Below are 19,453 nucleotides of genomic sequence, written 5' to 3'. Positions count from 1 at the left end.
CTGCTGCAGTGTATCCAATCGGGAGGACATCCCTTGTAGAAAGTGAAGCATCTGCTGCTGCGCAACCTCTTGACCATCCAGACGGGAGACCAGATTTTGCAAGGCCTCTGACCCCACACTCCGTCCACCATCCGAGTCCATCGATCCTGGACTTACTGTCAGATTGTGTTTGGTCTGTGTCCCCGGAGGGGGCGCTAGTGGGTCAGTGGAGGTAGGAGGAAAGAGACGAGGAGGTTGTAACACGTTCTTGCGCATGAGCGCAATGGTATTTATTCAGCAGAAAGTATAACAGAAATGCAGCAGAAATAATAACAGATGAAAAGTCAATACTTGAAATGATAACAAAAGTCTATGGCAATGGGTGATGGATGAATTGAGAAATCATATCCAGAATATAAACAACGGAATGAAAGTCAATGGAATGATTCCGGTGTGGGAACCAGAGCAGGGTTTAAAACAGAGAACTAAGGCAGATGAAGTATTGCAAACCTGAGCATTAGCAGGAGACCAACTCACAGTGCAGGTGATCAGGCACTGGCAGCAGCAAGCTGTGTCACAGGTGGAGGAATGGACACACCTGGAGTTTAGTCTTCAACCGCAGGCTGAAGCACACAAGGTGGTGATTAGTGTGAAGCCCAATGCAGGTTGCTGGTATTGCTGAGCCTTGAAGTTCCACGGGAGTAAGCAGAATCACCAGGAGTATAAGTTCTAGCAGGAACTCAGGAGAGACAGGAGCTGATCCTTTCATGCAGGTTGTCAGAATGACACAAAGTCCAGGATGCCTGTGAGGTGAAACTGTAGCCTCCTATATACCCCATGGTGTGCAGGGATTGGATGGAAGAAGGAAAAGTGGGTGCGGCCACGCACCGGATTGGCCGCAGCATACTAGCTTGTTTGGAGACTGTCATGGCGGCGCCCACGCCGCGGCCTAGCGAGGACGCGGCGCGCACACGCCTGCTGGTTCAGGAGTACCCCCAGGATCCAGATGATGTCCCATGGCAGGGGCATAGGTGACAGGTGACCGCAGGGAGCCAGGACGGAGTCCGCAGCGGCGGACGGATGCCAGTCTGGTGAGACGATTCCTGACACACCTTCACTGAGTCAAAGTCTCTTGATGTAGTTAGAGCTTTGAAAATTGATGTCGCAAGAACAGCTCGGGTACGGAAAACAGAGGCTCTGTTTGTCCTGTATGCTCCCAACAAGATTGGGTGTCCTGCTTCTAAGCAGACCATTGTGCGTTGGATCAGAGGGACGATTCAGCACGCTCATTCCACGGCAGGATTGCCGATACCGAAGTCGGTACATGCCCATTCTACTAGAAAGGTGGGCGCATCCTGGGCGGCTGCCTGGGGAGTTTTGGCATTACAACTTTGCCGAACAGCTACTTGGTCAGGGGCAAACACGTTTGCTAAGTTTTACAAGTTTGACACCTTGGCCGATGAGGATCTAAAGTTTGGTCAATCGGTGCTGCAGGGTCATCCGCATTCTCCCACCCGTACTGGAGCTTTGGTATAACCCCATGGTACTAAAGTGGACCCCAGCATCCTCTAGGACGTATGAGAAAACAGGAATTTAATACCTACCGGTAAATCCTTTTCTCCTAGTCCATAGAGGATGCTGGGTGCCCGACCCAGTGCGTACTTTACCTGCAGTTGTTACGTTGTAGTTACACAGATGTTGTGTTACGGTTATTTTCAGCATGTTGCTGCAATTGTTCATGCCCGTTGGCATGTGTTATGTTGAATGCCATGTTGTGCGGCATGGTTGAGGTGTGAGCTGGTATGAATCTCACCATTAAATTAAAAGTAAATCCTTTCCTCGAAATGTCCATCTCCCTGGGCACAGTTCCTATAACTGAGGTCTGGAGGAGGGGCATAGAGGGAGGAGCCAGTTCACACCCTTGAAAAGTCTTAAAGTGCCCATGGCTCCTGCGGAACCGTCTATACCCCAGCATCATCTACGGACTAGGAGAAAAGGATTTACCGGTAGGTATAAAAATCCTGTTATTATTATAGGCTTCCTTCCAGCCACAGAGAAGGGGAAAGAGTCTTCAGTCCTCCACTTCTAGATCAGCCTGCAGAATACTCTTGTGCGGAGGTAGGTGGACGTTACTTCTGCCCTTGCTTGTGTGTTGCTGTCTCCTTATATAATAGTCACCTGTCTCTGCGGTTATGATACTTTTTAGGGTTTTAAGCCCAAATCATATCAGAAAAGTGCAAAACACTGCGTCGGTATCATTCATATAGAAGTCAAATGATCTTCTAAACTTGGAGTCCTTGATGGCACTTTGTATTTCATTGTGAATTAAGACCCGTGCGAGTTAATGGCTTGGCTCCACTTCCCACTGTGATCAGTTCCAGTAGCTTGTCCTGGCTCTTAAATCCTTAACCCCAACAACTCATGCTGAAGGAGTAATCTGGAGGGGTATCAGAGCAATCATTTTAATAAAAATAAAGTAGAACAAAAACTACAATGGATTAACACATGATCAGTGATATGGAAAAATATACATTTCCCAGCCATTTTCCATCTAGCATGTTCATGTTACCATTATTACCATTTCTCCGCTGTCATCCTGTTCTTGTGTCTAGTGGAGGAAATATTCAGTCCCAATGGCTTCCACTGACTGCAATCCGGAAATAATACTCGTTGATCACTAATAAAAAATAATGAATAAACCGCTAATGTTCAGATTAGCTGCCAACATTTTATCATGGTGCCAAATACTGTCTGACCTCGGAGAACTACAATTCCCATCGTTTCATGATTGTAGTGGGCTTGTTTTAACATTGCAATGCTCGTCTGCAATAAATAATGACAGGATATATGGATAGGGAACACATCTGTAAGCGCATTTCCTGTTGGCACAGGAAGTACTTGGTGATGAGGGGTTGAGACCGGAGATAGTGTTTCGTTTTTGCAAGTTGCAAGCCCTCATTCTTTTATCATATATTATTATATGTTTGTGAGAGTGACCGATCATGGGGAAGACAGAGAGAAGCGGAAATTGAGTTCCAAAACCCCTGATTATAAATCAAACCTCCCAACACTGGAAGTGGGCATCTTGGGGCATTACCACGATAGAGAAGGGGTATACGTACCTACAGGGCCATAGAGAGCACCACAGGGTCCTTGGACTGGGTGGTATGTGACCTAAACAGGGGGCGTGGTCATGTGGCCGTTAGGAGCTGATTGGCTGGTACTTTATCTCTGTCCACTTTATCTCTCGCCAAGGCTTAGTACATAGGGCCTAATTCAGACCTGGTCGCACGCAGGCTATTTTTTGCACTGCTGCTATCAGGTAGTCTCCGCCTACAGGGGAGGGGGTTAGGGCTGTGCAGGGGTGCGTTCGGCTGTGCAGTGAGCTGCACAAACAAAAGTTTTTGCAGTTTCTGCACAGCCCAGGACTCAGCCGCTGCGATGATCGAGGAAGCAGCTGACGTCAGGAACCCTCGCAGGAAACGGCCGGGCACGCCTGCGTTTCTCCGGACACTCCTAGAAAATGGTGAGTTGCCGCCTACGAATGCCTTCCGCCTGCCAGTCTTCTTGCGATCGCCGGTGCTATCGCTTTCTTCGTTCGTTTCGTTGCTGCCCGGCGACGTCCATCGCCGGCCAGCGATGCGCCTGCGCACTGCGGCCCGCGCGCATTCGCAGTTCAGACCCGATCGCACGGCTGCAAAACACTGCAGCGTGCAATCGGGTCTGAATGACCCCCATAGACCGGTGAAGAAAAATATTATTGAAGAAAATGCGCAGTTAAACCATATAGGCAGCTAGAGCATACTTGCCTACCCTCCCGGAATGGCCGGGAGGCTCCCAAAAATCGGGTGACCCTCCCGGCCCCCCGGAAAGGTGGGCAAGGCTCCCGCTTTCCCTGCAGCCCCTCCACGACCCTCCTCGGCCACCAGCAGCAGAGAACAAGTGGGCGGTTCAAGGGGGTCCGATGACGCGATTCGTGCTGAATCGCGTCATCGTAGCTCCGGCCCCCGCTATACAGCGCCTCTTTTCTTGGCACTGCACAGCGGGGGCGGAGTCACGATGACGCAACCCTGATGCCACGCCCCCGGACCATCCACTTTCATGTTGGCCACGCCCCCGGACCACCCATCCTGATGCTGGCCACGCCCCCATGCACCTACAACGCTGCCTCCTCCCCGAGGAGGGGGCAGCAAAGTAGGTAAGTATGAGCTAGAGTAGTGTGTAACAAGGTATACACCCGGAATACCTAAATGACAGTGATAGAGATGAAAATAGTACACAACTCACAGCGCAAAATATAGTAACCAAGTTACAAGTGGAACAACGCCACATTACAGATGTATATCACCTAAATTAATTAGAATCCTAGAGTCCTTGGGGTATATTTACAAAGCTCCCGATTTTGACCGAGATGGTGTTTTTTCTTCAAAGTGTCATCTCGGGAATTTACTAAACACAAATCTCGGCAGTGATGAGGGCATTCGTATTTTTATTGAAGTCAAAGAAGAAAATTACGAATGAATACACCATCGGTCAAATACGACTGTTTTTTGATACAACTCGGTAATTTACTAAAAAGTGTATTTCACAAACAATGCCGGCAATAGCCAAACACTGCCGTGAAAAATTACAAATCGTAAAAAAAAGCAGTTTCAAAACAGACCTGCTTTTTTTTACCGTATTCTGATAGGCATGCACAGATCCGTGAGATCCGTGCATGGTTATCAGTGGGAAGGGGTGGGAAATAGTGTAAAAGTTGGAAAAAAAAATGCGTGGGGTCCCCCCTCCTAAGCAAAACCAGCCTCGGGCTCTTTGAGCCGGTCCTGGTTGAAAAAATATGAGGAATAAAATGACTGGGGATCCCCCATATTTAATCAACCAGCACCGGGCTCTGCGCCTGGTCCTGGTGCAAAAAATACGGGAGACAAAAAGCGTAGGGGTCCCCCGTATTTTTTACACCAGCACCGGGCTCCACTAGTCAGAGAGATAATGCCACAGCCGGGGGACACTTTTATATAGGTCCCTGCGTCCCTGGCATTAAATCACTAACTAGTCACCCCTGGCTGGGGTACCCTGGAGGAGTGGGAACCCCTTAAATCAAGGGGTCCCCCCCTCCAGCCACCCAAGGGCCAGGGGTGAAGCCCGAGGCTGTCCCCCCCCATCCATGGGCTGCGGATGGGGGGCTGATAGCCAAGTGTAAAAAAAAAGAATATTGTTTTTTGCACAAGAACTACAAGTCCCTGCAAGCCTCCACCGCAAGCTGGTACTTGGAGAACCACAAGTACCAGCATGCGGGGGTTAAACGGGCCCGCAGGTACCTATAGTTCTTCTGCAAAAATAATACCCAAATAAAAACAGGACACGCACACCTTGAAAGTACAGCTTTATTACATACATTCCGACACACACATACTTACCTATGTTCAGCTGCCGACTCGGCCCACGTCTCGACGTCGATTCCAGGGTACCTGAAAATACAATTATACTCACCTAAATCCAGTGTGTCCTGTTCTTTTTTTATAATCCACGTACTTGGCAAAAATACAAACCGCATACCCGATCCACGCACTGAAAGGGGTCCCATGTTTACACATGGGACCCCTTTCCCCGTCTGCAGGGACCCCCCTGACTCCTGTCAAAGAGGGTCCCTTCAGCCAAACAGGGAGCGCCACGTCGTGGCACCCTCCTGATTGGCTGTGCCCTCCTGTAGTGTCAGTGAGGCTGTGTAGTGAAGATACAATGTAGCGCATAGGCGCTCCATTGTATCCAATGATGGGAACTTTGCGGTCAACAGTTGACCGCGAGTAACCTCAACCGCTGACCGCAAAGTTCCCGCCATTGGATATAATGGAGCGCCTATGCGCTACATTGTATCTTCAATGCACAGCCTCAATGACACTACAGGAGGTCACAGCCAATCAGGAGGGTGCCACGATGTGGCGCTCCCTGATTGGCTGAAGGGACCCTCTTTGACAGGAGTCAGGGGGGGTCCCTGCAGACGGGGAAAGGGGTCCCATGTGTAAACATGGGTCCCCTTTCAGTGCGTGGATCGGGTATGCGGTTTGTTTTTTTGCCAAGTACGTGGATAATAAAAAAAGAACAGGACACACTGGATTTAGGTGAGTATAATTGTATTTTCAGGTACCCTGGAATTGACGTCGAGACGTGGGCCGAGTCGGCAGCTGAACATAGGTAAGTATGTGTGTGTCGGAATGTATGTAATAAAGCTGTACTTTCAAGGTGTGCGTGTCCTGTTTTTATTTGGGTATTATTTTTTGCAGAAGAACTATAGGTACCTGCGGGCCCGTTTAACCCCCGCATGCTGGTACTTGTGGTTCTCCAAGTACCAGCTTGCGGTGGAGGCTTGCAGGGACTTGTAGTTCTTGTGCAAAAAACAATATTCTTTTTTTTTACACTTGGCTATCTGCCCCCCATCCGCAGCCCATGGATGGGGGGACAGCCTCAGGCTTCACCCCTGGCCCTTGGGTGGCTGGAGGGGGGGACCCCTTGCTTTAAGGGGTTCCCACTCCTCCAGGGTACCCCGGCCAGGGGTGACTAGTTAGTGATTTAATGCCAGGGCCGCAGGGACCTATATAAAAGTGTCCCCCGGCTGTGGCATTATCTCTCTGACTAGTGGAGCCCGGTGCTGGTGTAAAAAATACGGGGGACCCCTACGCTTTTTGTCCCCCGTATTTTTTGCACCAGGACCAGGCGCAGAGCCCAGTGCTGGTTGATTAAATATGGGGGATACCCAGTCATTTTTTTCCCTTATATTTTTTCAACCAGGACCGGCTCAAAGAGCCCGAGGCTGGTTTTGCTTAGGAGGGGGGGAACCCACGCATTTCCTCCCCCGAATTTTAACTATTTTAAATTTTTATAAAGATGCACAATGAAACCCTGCACGGATCTCACAGATCCGGAGGAGTTTCATTGTTTTAATGTCGGCAGTGTTTTACTATTCACTCCCGTAAAACACTGCCAAAAAATACGAATGACATCGACATCGGAAAATATGAATATGTAAAATACGGCAGCTTAGTAAATGAGGCGTAATAAATTCAAAAAGTTGCAAATTTACACAATCTATGTCATTCGTGTTTGAACTTTAATCTCATTCTGAAAAATACGATTCTTAGTAAATATACCCCCTTGAATGACGTAAATCTCTCGATCACATAAAAGTGGAGACAAAGGAAACAAGAAATTGTGCAGCAAGTTTTCACAGATGACACGCTTTTTATTTCCAGGTTTACACTTACAATGGAGAAGATGTAATTAAGCGTGTAGTATCATTTCCATGATAGCCCAAATCAGTCCAGATAAAACACCTGATTACAGCTCAATAAAGCAGGGTCTTTCCTCAGCAGTATATACATCAAGAATAAGAAAAAAACACAATAGTGCAGAGTGTCTCAGATATAAAACACATTTAATACAAAATGCACTTACAACATAAATGACCAAACACAGCATAAAACGTCCCACAAAGGCTGAACAGCAACAGGCCGGGTCCTTCAATGTCCAGGTGTAGTAGAGGACAGGATATGGTTTACAGGTCCGGACACTGGAAACCGTCCAAGTACCCAGCACACACCAGCCAGGGAAAATCAGAGCCACGCTTAACGCGTTTCAGACTTACGTCCTTCGTCAGAGGCGTGTTACTGGCTCTGCTGAATACTCCTTTTATGTTTAGATAATTAAAGACATCTGGGTGAGCTTGATCGCCGCTGATTGGTATTGATCCTTTGTGCGCATGTCTCAAAGCTCCACGACCGGAAATAAGATGGGCGTGCTTTCCGCAATTTAATTGCGGTCGCAGCAATTGTGGACTATCCCCCGTATGCAGGAGGTCTGACGCCATTTTTTAGAACGGAGCGACTGTGAAAACGCAGCTGCCCCACCCCCATTTTTCCCACACCGCCCCCGCAACACTCCGTCACCACTCCCCGTCTGCCCCGCGAACACCTATGCCTGTCAATCAAGCAGAGGCGTTCACAGCCAATGCGATCAGATTGCATTGGCTGGTCGCGCAGGACGGGAGCTGCACGTGTGTATTGGCACCGGGAGCGGGGTTATGTCGGTCCAACCTGAATAACCTGCGGGGTCTACGTCTAATGAATAAGCTTATTACAATCTTTATATTTTATACCGGATATGAACGTGAATTAAGTTTAGCCTGTACGTTGTACGTACAGTGGGGGTCATTCCGAGTTGATCGCTAGCTGCCGTTATTCGCTGCGTAGTGTTCAGGGAAAAAAACGGCTAATCTGCGCATGCATATGCACCACAATGCGCACGCGCGACGTATGGGTACAAAGAGCATCGTGGTTTTGCACAGGTTCTAGCGACGCTTTCAGTCGCACAGCCGATCGCAAGGAGATTGACAGGAAGGGGGAGTTTCTGGGTGTCAGCTGACCGTTTTCTGGGAGTGTTTGTAAAAACGCAGGCGTGGCCGGGCGTTTACTGGGCGGGTATCTGACGTCATTACCGTGTCACTCGTCGTAGCAATTATCGCACAGGATAAGTAACTACAGGGCTGGTCTTGTTCTGCACAAAATGTGTTTGCTGCCGCGCGGCTGCACAGGCGTTCGCACTCCTGCAAAGCGAAAATACCCTCCCCCGTGGGCGGCGACTATGCGTTTCCACGGCTGCTAAAAACTGGTAGCGAGAGATCAACTCGGAATGACCCCCGGTATACCAAGTAATGAGGCGTGATGTGTGTGTTTGTGTGTGTGTGTGTGTGTTTGTGTGTGTACACTGTATGTGTGTGTTTGTGTGAGGATTGTGGCAGCTTAGAAGGGGCGATCGGCTTAGATTCTTAAGAATTGAAGCCATAAATGTTTATTAAAGAATCTATAATGAAATCAGTTGTGTTGTGCTTTAATAGCTGCCTTGAGTGTGTTAGATAAGTGAGTGAAAGTTGTTAATCATGAAGAAGTCGGCTTGCAGAAAGTATTTGAGCGTATTGCCACCTAGGGGCTGACAGCCGGTCTCCACACTGAAATAAAATGTAATTGAACAGGTGTTGCTATTGACAATATGCATATGTTTTTGCTTTATTACCCACATGCCATCCGCGTTTCGTCTGGTTAAAGATACTCCTAAAATCTCCCCAGGCAACCAGCGGTTTTCTATATAATCTGTTAGAGGTGATTACTATTTGCATTCCAGGAGCGGCTACAGTAGCTTTATAGTCCTAGCAGAACCCCTTCTATATCTTTCCTGCATTATTCATCTTCCATGTGTTTGTCCGGTTCCAGCTGCAAACAAACCGTTCATCATACAGAGTTATTCCTCAATCTCAGACAAATACACTTTACATTTTTTATGAAGCCACATTTCATATTTTAGGAAAAGATTAAGATGTCTGCGATGCGCACGTGCTGTGTGGATCATCACTACAGACCGCGGAGGAGCGTCCTCAGCATCCCCTACACTGTCCTTGTCTGTAAATGACACCGGTCTCCCGAGTCTGTGTGCCGGGCGCTGGTAATGAGATTTACTAAGTTAGCTACACAGTAACACTTCTCTTATCCCGTGCTCTGGGTGCTGCGCTCAGTATCGGGTCATATGCTGTATATTCATGCACAATACTACTTCTCTAGTTATGTATTCTGTTCTCAGTATCTGCTCCTATGCTGTATATTCATGCACAATACTACTTCTCTAGTTATGTATTCTGTTCTCAGTATCTGCTCCTATGCTGTATATTCATGCACAATACTACTTCTCTAGTTATGGATGCTGTTCTCAGTATCTGTTCCTGTGCTGTATATTCATGCACAATACTACTTCTCTAATTATGTATTCTGTTCTCAGTATCTGTTCCTATGATGTATATTCATGCACAATACTACTTCTCTTGTTATGGATGTTGTTCTCAGTATCTGTTCCTATGCTGTATATTCATGCACAATACTACTTCTCTTGTTATGTATTCTGTTCTCAGTATCTGCTCCTATGCTGTATATTCATGCACAATACTACTTCTCTAGTTATGTATTCTGTTCCCAGTATCTGCGCCTATGATGTATATTCATGCACAATACTACTTCTCTAGTTATGGATGCTGTTCTCAGTATCTGTTCCTGTGCTGTATATTCATGCACAATACTACTTCTCTAGTTATGTATTCTGTTCCCAGTATCTGCTCCTATGATGTATATTCATGCACAATACTACTTATCTTGTTATGGATGCTGTTCTCAGTATCTGTTCCTATGCTGTATATTCATGCACAATACTACTTCTCTAGTTATGTATTCTGTTCTCAGTATCTGCTCCTATGCTGTATATTCATGCACAATACTACTTCTCTAGTTATGTATTCTGTTCCCAGTATCTGCTCCTATGATGTATATTCATGCACAATACTACTTCTCTAGTTATGGATGCTGTTCTCAGTATCTGTTCCTGTGCTGTATATTCATGCACAATACTACTTCTCTAGTTATGTATTCTGTTCTCAGTATCTGCTCCTATGATGTATATTCATGCACAATACTACTTCTCTAGTTATGTATTCTGTTCTCAGTATCTGCTCCTATGATGTATATTCATGCACAATACTACTTCTCTAGTTATGGATGCTGTTCTCAGTATCTGTTCCTGTGCTGTATATTCATGCACAATACTACTTCTCTAATTATGTATTCTGTTCTCAGTATCTGTTCCTATGATGTATATTCATGCACAATACTACTTCTCTTGTTATGGATGTTGTTCTCAGTATCTGTTCCTATGCTGTATATTCATGCACAATACTACTTCTCTTGTTATGTATTCTGTCCTCAGTGTCTGTTCCTATGATGTATATTCATGCACAATACTACTTCTCTTGTTATGGATGTTGTTCTCAGTATCTGTTCCTATGCTGTATATTCATGCACAATACTACTTCTCTTGTTATCTATTCTGTTCTCAGTATCTGTTCCTGTGCTGTATATTCATGCACAATACTACTTCTCTAATTATGTATTCTGTTCTCAGTATCTGTTCCTATGATGTATATTCATGCACAATACTACTTCTCTTGTTATGGATGTTGTTCTCAGTATCTGTTCCTATGCTGTATATTCATGCACAATACTACTTCTCTTGTTATGGATGTTGTTCTCAGTATCTGTTCCTATGATGTATATTCATGCACAATACTACTTCTCTTGTTATGGATGTTGTTCTCAGTATCTGTTCCTATGCTGTATATTCATGCACAATACTACTTCTCTTGTTATCTATTCTGTTCTCAGTATCTGTTCCTATGCTGTATATTCATGCACAATACTACTTCTCTTGTTATGTATTCTGTTCTCAGTGTCTGTTCCTGTGCTGTATATTCATGCACAATACTACTTCTCTTGTTATGGATGCTGTTCTCAGTATCTGTTCCTATGCTGTATATTCATGCACAATACTACTTCTCTTGTTATGTATACCATTCTCAGTATCTGTTCCTATGCTGTATATTCATGCACAATACTACTTCTCTTGTTATGGATGCTGTTCTCAGTATCTGTTCCTATGCTGTATATTCATGCACAATACTACTTCTCTTGTTATGTATTCTGTTCTCAGTATCTGTTCCTATGCTGTATATTCATGCACAATACTACTTCTCTTGTTATGTATTCTGTTCTCAGTATCTGTTCCTATGCTGTATATTCATGCACAATACTACTTCTCTTGTTATGTATTCTGTTCTCAGTATCTGCTCCTATGCTGTATATTCATGCACAATACTACTTCTCTAGTTATGTATTCTGTTCCCAGTATCTGCTCCTATGATGTATATTCATGCACAATACTACTTCTCTTGTTATGTATGCTGTTCTCAGTATCTGTTCCTATGCTGTACATTCATGCACAATACTACTTCTCTTGTTATGGGTGCTGCGCTCAGTATCTGTTCCTATGCTGTACATTCATGCACAATACTACTTCTCTTGTTATGGATGCTGTTCTCAGTATCTGTTCCTGTGCTGTACATTCATGCACAATACTACTTCTCTTGTTATGTATGCTGTTCTCAGTATCTGTTCCTGTGCTGTACATTCATGCACAATACTACTTCTCTTGTTATGGATGCTGATCTCTGTATGGGTTCATGTGCTGTATATTCATGCACAATACTACTTCTCTTGTTATGGATGCTGTTCTCAGTATCTATCCTTATTCTCATTCAGGTGTACCGCTTTGTTACAAGTCATATATGATCGGTCTGAATCTTTGGATATTCACAAATCATCACTTTGCGGACAGAGAGACAGGCACACATAGATTCATACCTCCCAACTTTGATGTGAGTGGAGGAGGGGACGTGGCCTAACGGAAAGGGGGTGTGGCCTCGCGGCAAGTGCCGCGATCGCAAGCTACGCCCCCGTTTTCGGCATTATGGAGGCATGGACAGCACTGTGAGAGCTGCTGGTCATGCCCCCTGTCCCTCTCTGCCGTGAATAGACGCTGTGCGCATGCGCACAGCATCTATTCAACGCTGCTGTCCACAGAGCAGCGAGTGACGGGGGGGGGGGGATCTCCCAACTGTCCCCCCACCTGCGGGACACTGCGACCCGCGGGTGGGACAGCGGGACAGACCGTGAAAAACGGGACTGTCCCGCCAAATTCGGGGCAGTTGGGAGGTATGTAGATTGGAGACAAGAAGCGGGTGGTACCAAAAGGGAAAATGCGGCCAAACTCAGAAAATCCCAAATGCGATACATTCCGGTGCTTGGAACCAGTGAGCGTTACCCAATAAAAGCCTATGGGATTGTTTTCCCGTTCCTTCCGAGAGGGATCCAGCAACCCCCGCGTCAGCGTGCGTCACTCTGCGCACACACAGACAGACTCACGCAGTGTTGGACTGGGGCATGAAGGGCCCAAGGGGGGGGCGGATGCAGGAGTAGGGGCCCATGTTTTGGGGGTTGGCCAGTCTTCAGAGGGGGTGTGGCCAGCTGCCACAGAGGCTTGGCTGACTATTAGAGAATGCATAGTCTGGGCCCCTTGATAAATATATACTTTACAGTTTAATTATGAGTATACAGTACAAGTAGTATACATGTGTATAATGTATAATTCAGGTGCACAGTCTGGAACCTGATCCCTAGAGGAGGAGATGGGGCCCCAGGCAGTGGGGCCCACCGGTGGTTTCCCCTGGACTCACGTGTCCTAAACGTGGAACACCTATATCACAAAGAACGGCTCATATCGCTAGAACTGTCCTTTGTGCGTTTCTAGGTACATACCATACCGGCGTTATTAATGCTACTATTGACCCGATAAGTGGCGGAGACTGACAGAAATATAACAGACACAGATGGGGGCAGAGGCACAGAAGATGGGAAAACGTTGGGGGGTGGAGTCAGGGCATGGGGGGGGGAGGTGGAGGAGGGGCATGGGGGGGAAGGTGGAGGAGGGGCATGGGGGGGAGGTGGAGGAGGGGCCAGTGGGTCTCACAGGCAGTACAGCGAGTGTCATGTCCGCTCTGCCTCTCTGAAGCTACAGGCAGTACAAGGCCAAGTCTTCATAGATGCCGGCCCAAATCATTTTATAATATGTTACCAGACCACTGATGGTGCCCCTGAGAGTGCGCTGCGGAGCCCCTGAGAGTGCACTGCGGTACCCCTGAGAGTGCTCTGCAGTGCCCCTGAGAGTGCTCTGCGGTGCCCCTGAGACTGCCCTGCGGTGCCCCTGAGAGTGCTCTGCGGTGACCCTGAGAGTGCCCTGAGGTGCCCCTGAGAGTGCCCTGCGGTGCCCCTGAGAGTGCTCTGCGGTGCCCCTGAGAGTGCTCTGCGGTGCCCCTGAGAGTGCCCTGCGGAGCTCCTGAGAGTGCCCTGCGGTGCCCCTGAGAGTGCACTGCGGTACCCCTGAGAGTGCCCTGCGGAGCCCCTGAGAGTGCACTGCGGTGCCCCTGAGAGTGCAATGCGGTGCCCCTGAGAGTGCCCTGAGGTGCCCCTGAGAGTGCCCTGCGGTGCCCCTGAGAGTGCTCTGCGGTGCCCCTGAGAGTGCTCTGCGGTGCCCCTGAGAGTGCCCTGCGGAGCTCCTGAGAGTGCCCTGCGGTGCCCCTGAGAGTGCTCTGCGGTGCCCCTGAGAGTGCACTGCGGTACCCCTGAGAGTGCCCTGCGGAGCCCCTGAGAGTGCCCTGCGGATCCCCTGAGAGTGCACTGCGGTACCCCTGAGAGTGCCCTGAGGTGCCCCTGAGAGTGCCCTGCGGTGCCCCTGAGAGTGCCCTGCGGTGCCCCGGAGCAGCTGTGCAGCACACACAGGGGAGCACTGTTATAGGGGGGGGGGGCATCCGTCCCCCCTGCTCCCTCCTGGCTGCGCCACTGATCCTATCTCAGCTTATTAGCAGATAAATGCCGCAAGTGCTACCTACCTGTAATACTGTAAGGGGGGGATGTAATAGTCTATATTTTCCAGTGCCGACTTTTCTCCATGCGAGTTAAAGGGAAGAACAGGTCGGTTTTGACTTTTTCCAAAGAAATTGGCGCTTTTATATCCTGGGTCAAAAATCATTAAACTCAGACCTTATACATCCCCCTAATGTCTAACTGATGAGCTCTGCCCCCTTCCACACTATGGGGTCTATGTACTGAGGAGAGAGATAAAGTTCCAGCCAATCAGCTCCCAACTGTCATTTATAAAACCCAGCCTGTGACACGGCAGTTAGAAGCTGGTTGTCTGGTACTTTATCTCTCTCCACTTTATCTACATCCAAGGCTTAGTAAATAGATCCCTAAGTTTGAAAAATGACAGGAGCTGATTGGTTGGTACTTTATCTCCGTTCACTTTATCTCTCTCCAAGACTTAGTACATATAGACCCCTTTGTTCCAAACCACTTTTGCATAGCGTGGCATTAATGTAAGTATTTGTGATCCACAATCTGCAATTACTGCATAAACCGCGCGCATACAGTGATGTGTTGCGTCTCTTTCTGTTCTTGCAGGCAGGAACGTACCAGGCGAAAGTATTCGGATTACTCCCTCATACAACATACAACATTTGTATTGAGGCCTCCAATAGCGCCGGAAGCGCGTCTAGTGCGCAGATCTCCATAAAGACATGGGAGGCTGCGCCGCGCGGCCTGAATAACCTCACTGTGGTCAAGAAGGAAAAGGGGCGAGCATTACTGTTGTCGTGGTCACAGCCGCAAAGAATGAACGGGCTACTGCTGGTACGCTGTCGCAGGCAATGTTTTATATGTATACATCCTTTTATACACTGTAATCACAGATACAGTATACAGAGATAACGAATGAATGACATCATGCTCAGAGGGACACCTACTGGATGTTGTCTGCATTACACACATTGGGCCTCGTGCATGTAAAGATGCGCCCATTGAATACGACTCGCCAATATTAATATGCTCATTAGACAAATAAGAAATAAGGGTTAGAGCAGCAGCATTTTCCTCTGGTGAATGCATTGGAATGTAAGGGAAATATATCACAGGATCCTTGGATCATTTTTATCTTCACATTTGTCTAGTACAAAGTGGTGAATATAGACAAATACCCTTATTACCGTATGTTACCTAGTTTCAATGGGAGCTATTAAGGCTGCTTGCAACGTTCACCATTAGTACAGTTCCATTATTTGCTTTCTCTCCCCCATAATTCCTTCTCATAAGCAAGGACTTTTGTGAACATTTTTGATGGAGGGATAATGTTCATACAGTAGCTTATACAAAGGAATGACATAAACCTATGTCTAATGTATGAAATCTATGTATAACCTCCAGCCATGTGCATGGGAAATAAGACGCTCCTGTGGTACAGTAATGTGGGATCCTTCTTTTCATATTATCCCATTCTAGTGAATTTACAGACACAAAGGGGGAGATTGTTGAAGATCAAATCACGTGAGATACCTTCTAATAGGCAAAATAGGTGTATTGACCTAAGATTAGTTCCCCATAAAGGTATGTGAGAGACCTTCAACTGTTTAAAAACAGAGTTTATATTATTCTATCTTTTCCCCCAGACGTATACCGTATACAGCGATGGCAACCCGGAATACAGCGGCCTGTCCCGCCAGTTCTTACTCCGCCGCCTTGAACCTTATACAGTTTATACGCTGGTACTGGAAGCCTGCACTGCCGGTGGCTGCACCAGGACCGTCCCACAGCTTGTCCAGACAGAAGAAGCGTCTCCATCCTCCCAGCTTCCACCTCAAATAAAGTCCCATAACGCCAGCCACATACAGCTGACCTGGTTACCCCCAGTCCATCCAAATGGGAAAATTCTACGATATGATCTTATGAAGCGTTGCACCAAAGGAAACTCTCCGAGCAGCCGAAACAACGCGTCTGAAAGTGTTGTATTTACAGAAAGGAACGCAGAGCAAAGCGCTTTCACCTATACAGACGGAGGATTGCAGCCCTGGACGCAGTATGAGTATAAAGTTCGAGGCTGGAACTCTGTTGGATTCGCTGACAGCATATGGATCATGGGCCAGACCACCCAGGCCGCTCCAAGTGGTCTTCACCCTCCTAAGTTATTCCATGGGGAAAACCGTCCAAACCAAGTGATTATACAGTGGTCCAAGCCGGAGGAAGAAAATGGAAATATACTGTATTACAAGTTGCAAAAAGATAACATTACCTCTGTTTTTAGCCTTGATCCTGCCACATTCAGTTATACCGATGAGGAGGTACTCCCTAATTCTGAGTACACCTATTGCATAGTAGCCTGTACGCTGGGGGGCTGCGCCGTCAGTGATCCCACACACATAAGAACATTGGAAGGGCCGCCAGATTCGGTAAATCCACCCACCGTTGAGCCGATCAGTGCCACGGAGGTCAATGTGACCTGGTCACCTCCGTCCATACCAAATGGACAGATCACTAAATACATGGTTCATGTAGATAACGAGACCTATTACGCCGGAAAGAGACTATGGATAACTCTATCCAACCTGCAGCCGTTCACGGCGTACAATACCAGGCTGGTGGCCTGCACCAATGGTGGCTGCACGAGTAGCTCGCCTGCGTCCACCAGGACGATGGAAGCTCGCCCGTCCCACATGGTAGCCCCAAGTCTAACAGCGACAAGCGCACAATCCATTAAAATATCATGGCGACCGCCAGATAGGCCCAATGGCGATATTGCAAGCTATGGGCTGCGTAGGGATGGTCAGCTGGTGTATGTCGGCTTAGATACTTATTACCATGACTTAGGGTTGGAACCAGGGACAGAATATACTTACACAGTACAAGCCAGCAACAGTCAGGGAAGTTGCTTAAGCATCCCTGCGAAAATTAGGACGCACCCGTCCCTGCCGTCTGGGATGGAGCCGCCTACACTGCACGCGAGAAGCGCCAACGAGATTCTAGTAACTTGGAAAACTCCTCTAAGGCCCAATGGCATCATACTCAATTATACTCTATATGTCCAACACATGGCCGAAATGAAAGAGATACAGTATTACTTTAACAGTTCCATCATTTCCCTGAATGGACATTCGTTTGTAATAAAGGACCTGAATCCATATAATAAGTAAGTACCCAACGCGTTTCGTTTTTTTATGATGAGGGTCTCCTATGTACAATCTTGTTGTTTTCATGTTCCGGATTGTAGACTTCATGTAAAGCTTATGCTATATGAATTAATATACATACAGCAGAACATTATTTTGTATTTATTTATTAGCAGTTTCTTATATAGCGCAGCATATTCCGTTGCGCTTTGCAATTGGAACAACAGTAATAGAACAAAACTGGGTAATGACAGACAGACATAGAGGTAGGAGGGCCCTGCTCGCAAGCTTACAATCTATAGGGAGAATAAGCACTGATACACAAGGATAGATGCTACCTGTTGCATAATGGTCCACCAGATTGCTAGGTTCTTAATGGGTTGTATGATATGGTCACACAGTGATGTTGGCCTGGGGTCAGGAGGGTGTAAGAGTGAAGACAGAGAAAATACAGTATGTGAGGATATGTGTGGACTGTACAGTGGAGATGTAATTAGATAGGAAGGAATTGAAGGTTATGTGGGTGGTTCTAGAATTTGATAAACTGTCTGAAGAGGAGAGTTTTCAGGGAACGCTTGAAGGTTTGGAGACTAGAGGTGAGTCTTATTGTGTGTGGGAATGTTGATTACACTACAGCAAAGCTCACTTAGAAACCTCATAGAATGTAGGCTGTGTCTGGCTAAATATAACTATCTCCCCACAACAAAGACTACGCTCACATTTCAGGGAACTGACCCTCTAAAAACGCTCTATGCAGCCTCTTGCTAGTTTGGAAGTGTTAAATGCAGGATTGAAGTCAGCCAGCCAGCCACAGAACCTGTGTAATCCCTGCTTTGAAGGGATAGTATGGTCAGGGGTGTATCTACCCATTGGCCAGGATGGCACTCGCCAGGGGCGCCAGCCGAGGAAGGGGCGCCATCCAGCAGTGCCACCCTTGGCTAATGGGTGGAATCACTTAGTAGTGGCATAGCCAGGGCTGGAGGATCTCACAGTAGGCAGGAACAGGCGCCTGTGTTCGGCACTTCAATGCACTAGTGATGAACGTGAAAGTAAACTACAGTTCCCAGCAGCCCTTGCTGTTGGGAGCTGCTGGCAGCAAGAATTGCTGGGAGCTGTAGTTTACTTTCACTTTGTTCACGAAGTGTGGTGTTCCTGCCTACTGTGCAATCCTCCAGCCAAGGCGATGCCCAGCTCATCACACTAGGTACTTCAACATATTAATTGATATGTGCTTTGAGGAGGGAGGACTATATGCAGCGAGGGGAAAGGACTATATGCAGGGCGGGGGGGGGGGGGGGGAGACTCTGTGCTAGAAGTGGAGAGGACTATATGCAGGGAGGGGGGAGACTGTGCTGGAATGGGAGAGGACTATATGCAGGGAGGGGGGAGACTCTGTGCTGGAATGGGAGAGGACTATATGCAGGGGGGGGAGACTGCTGTAAGGGGATAAGACTTTATGCAGGGAGGGGGGAGACCACGGCTATGTGCAGGGAGGAGGCATACCATGGTTATGTGCAGGGAGGGGGGAGACCATGGCTATGTGCAGGGAGGAGACAGACTATGGCTATGTGCTGGGAGGAGGTGGGGACTACGGCTATGTGCTGGGGACAGGAGGTTATCTACCCATTGGCCAGGATGGCACTCACCAGGAGCACTGGCCGAGGAGGGGGCGCTGCCTGGTGGTACCACCCTTGGCCAGGGAGTGGAATGACTTAGTAGTGGCAGTGCCTGGGCTGTTAATTCGCACAGCAGTCAGGAGTTGGCGCCGATGTTTAGCACCACAGTGAAGAAACTCTAAATAAACTACTAGAATGTTATTCTTAATCACTACATCACCACTACTAGGTAGTGCGCAGAGATACCTTTTCACTGCCATTAATATTTGATTATACCCCCTGACTGCGGGTGGCATCACTGGGCAGTGCCCCTCCTTGGCCACGCCAGGCGCTGCTGATTTCTCCACAGTGTGACAAGGATTACTGTGTGGGCATGATGTGTAAG

General features: G+C 47.5%; 1 protein-coding gene across 1 annotated transcript in view; it reads left to right on the top strand.

Moving 5' to 3' along the window:
* USH2A (usherin) overlaps positions 1–19,453 on the top strand; it is a 1,656,840-nt gene that overhangs the window by 1,500,078 nt on the left and 137,309 nt on the right. The window contains exons 64-65 of the mRNA XM_063919430.1: positions 14,919–15,146; positions 15,959–17,472. Coding sequence (XP_063775500.1) covers positions 14,919–15,146; positions 15,959–17,472 — 1,742 coding nt within the window. The remainder of the gene's footprint in view (positions 1–14,918; positions 15,147–15,958; positions 17,473–19,453) is intronic.

The sequence above is a fragment of the Pseudophryne corroboree genome, chromosome 4 (assembly GCF_028390025.1).
Source record: "Pseudophryne corroboree isolate aPseCor3 chromosome 4, aPseCor3.hap2, whole genome shotgun sequence".
NCBI classification, from domain to species: Eukaryota; Metazoa; Chordata; class Amphibia; order Anura; family Myobatrachidae; genus Pseudophryne; species Pseudophryne corroboree.
This window is presented reverse-complemented; position numbering and strand designations above follow the sequence as displayed.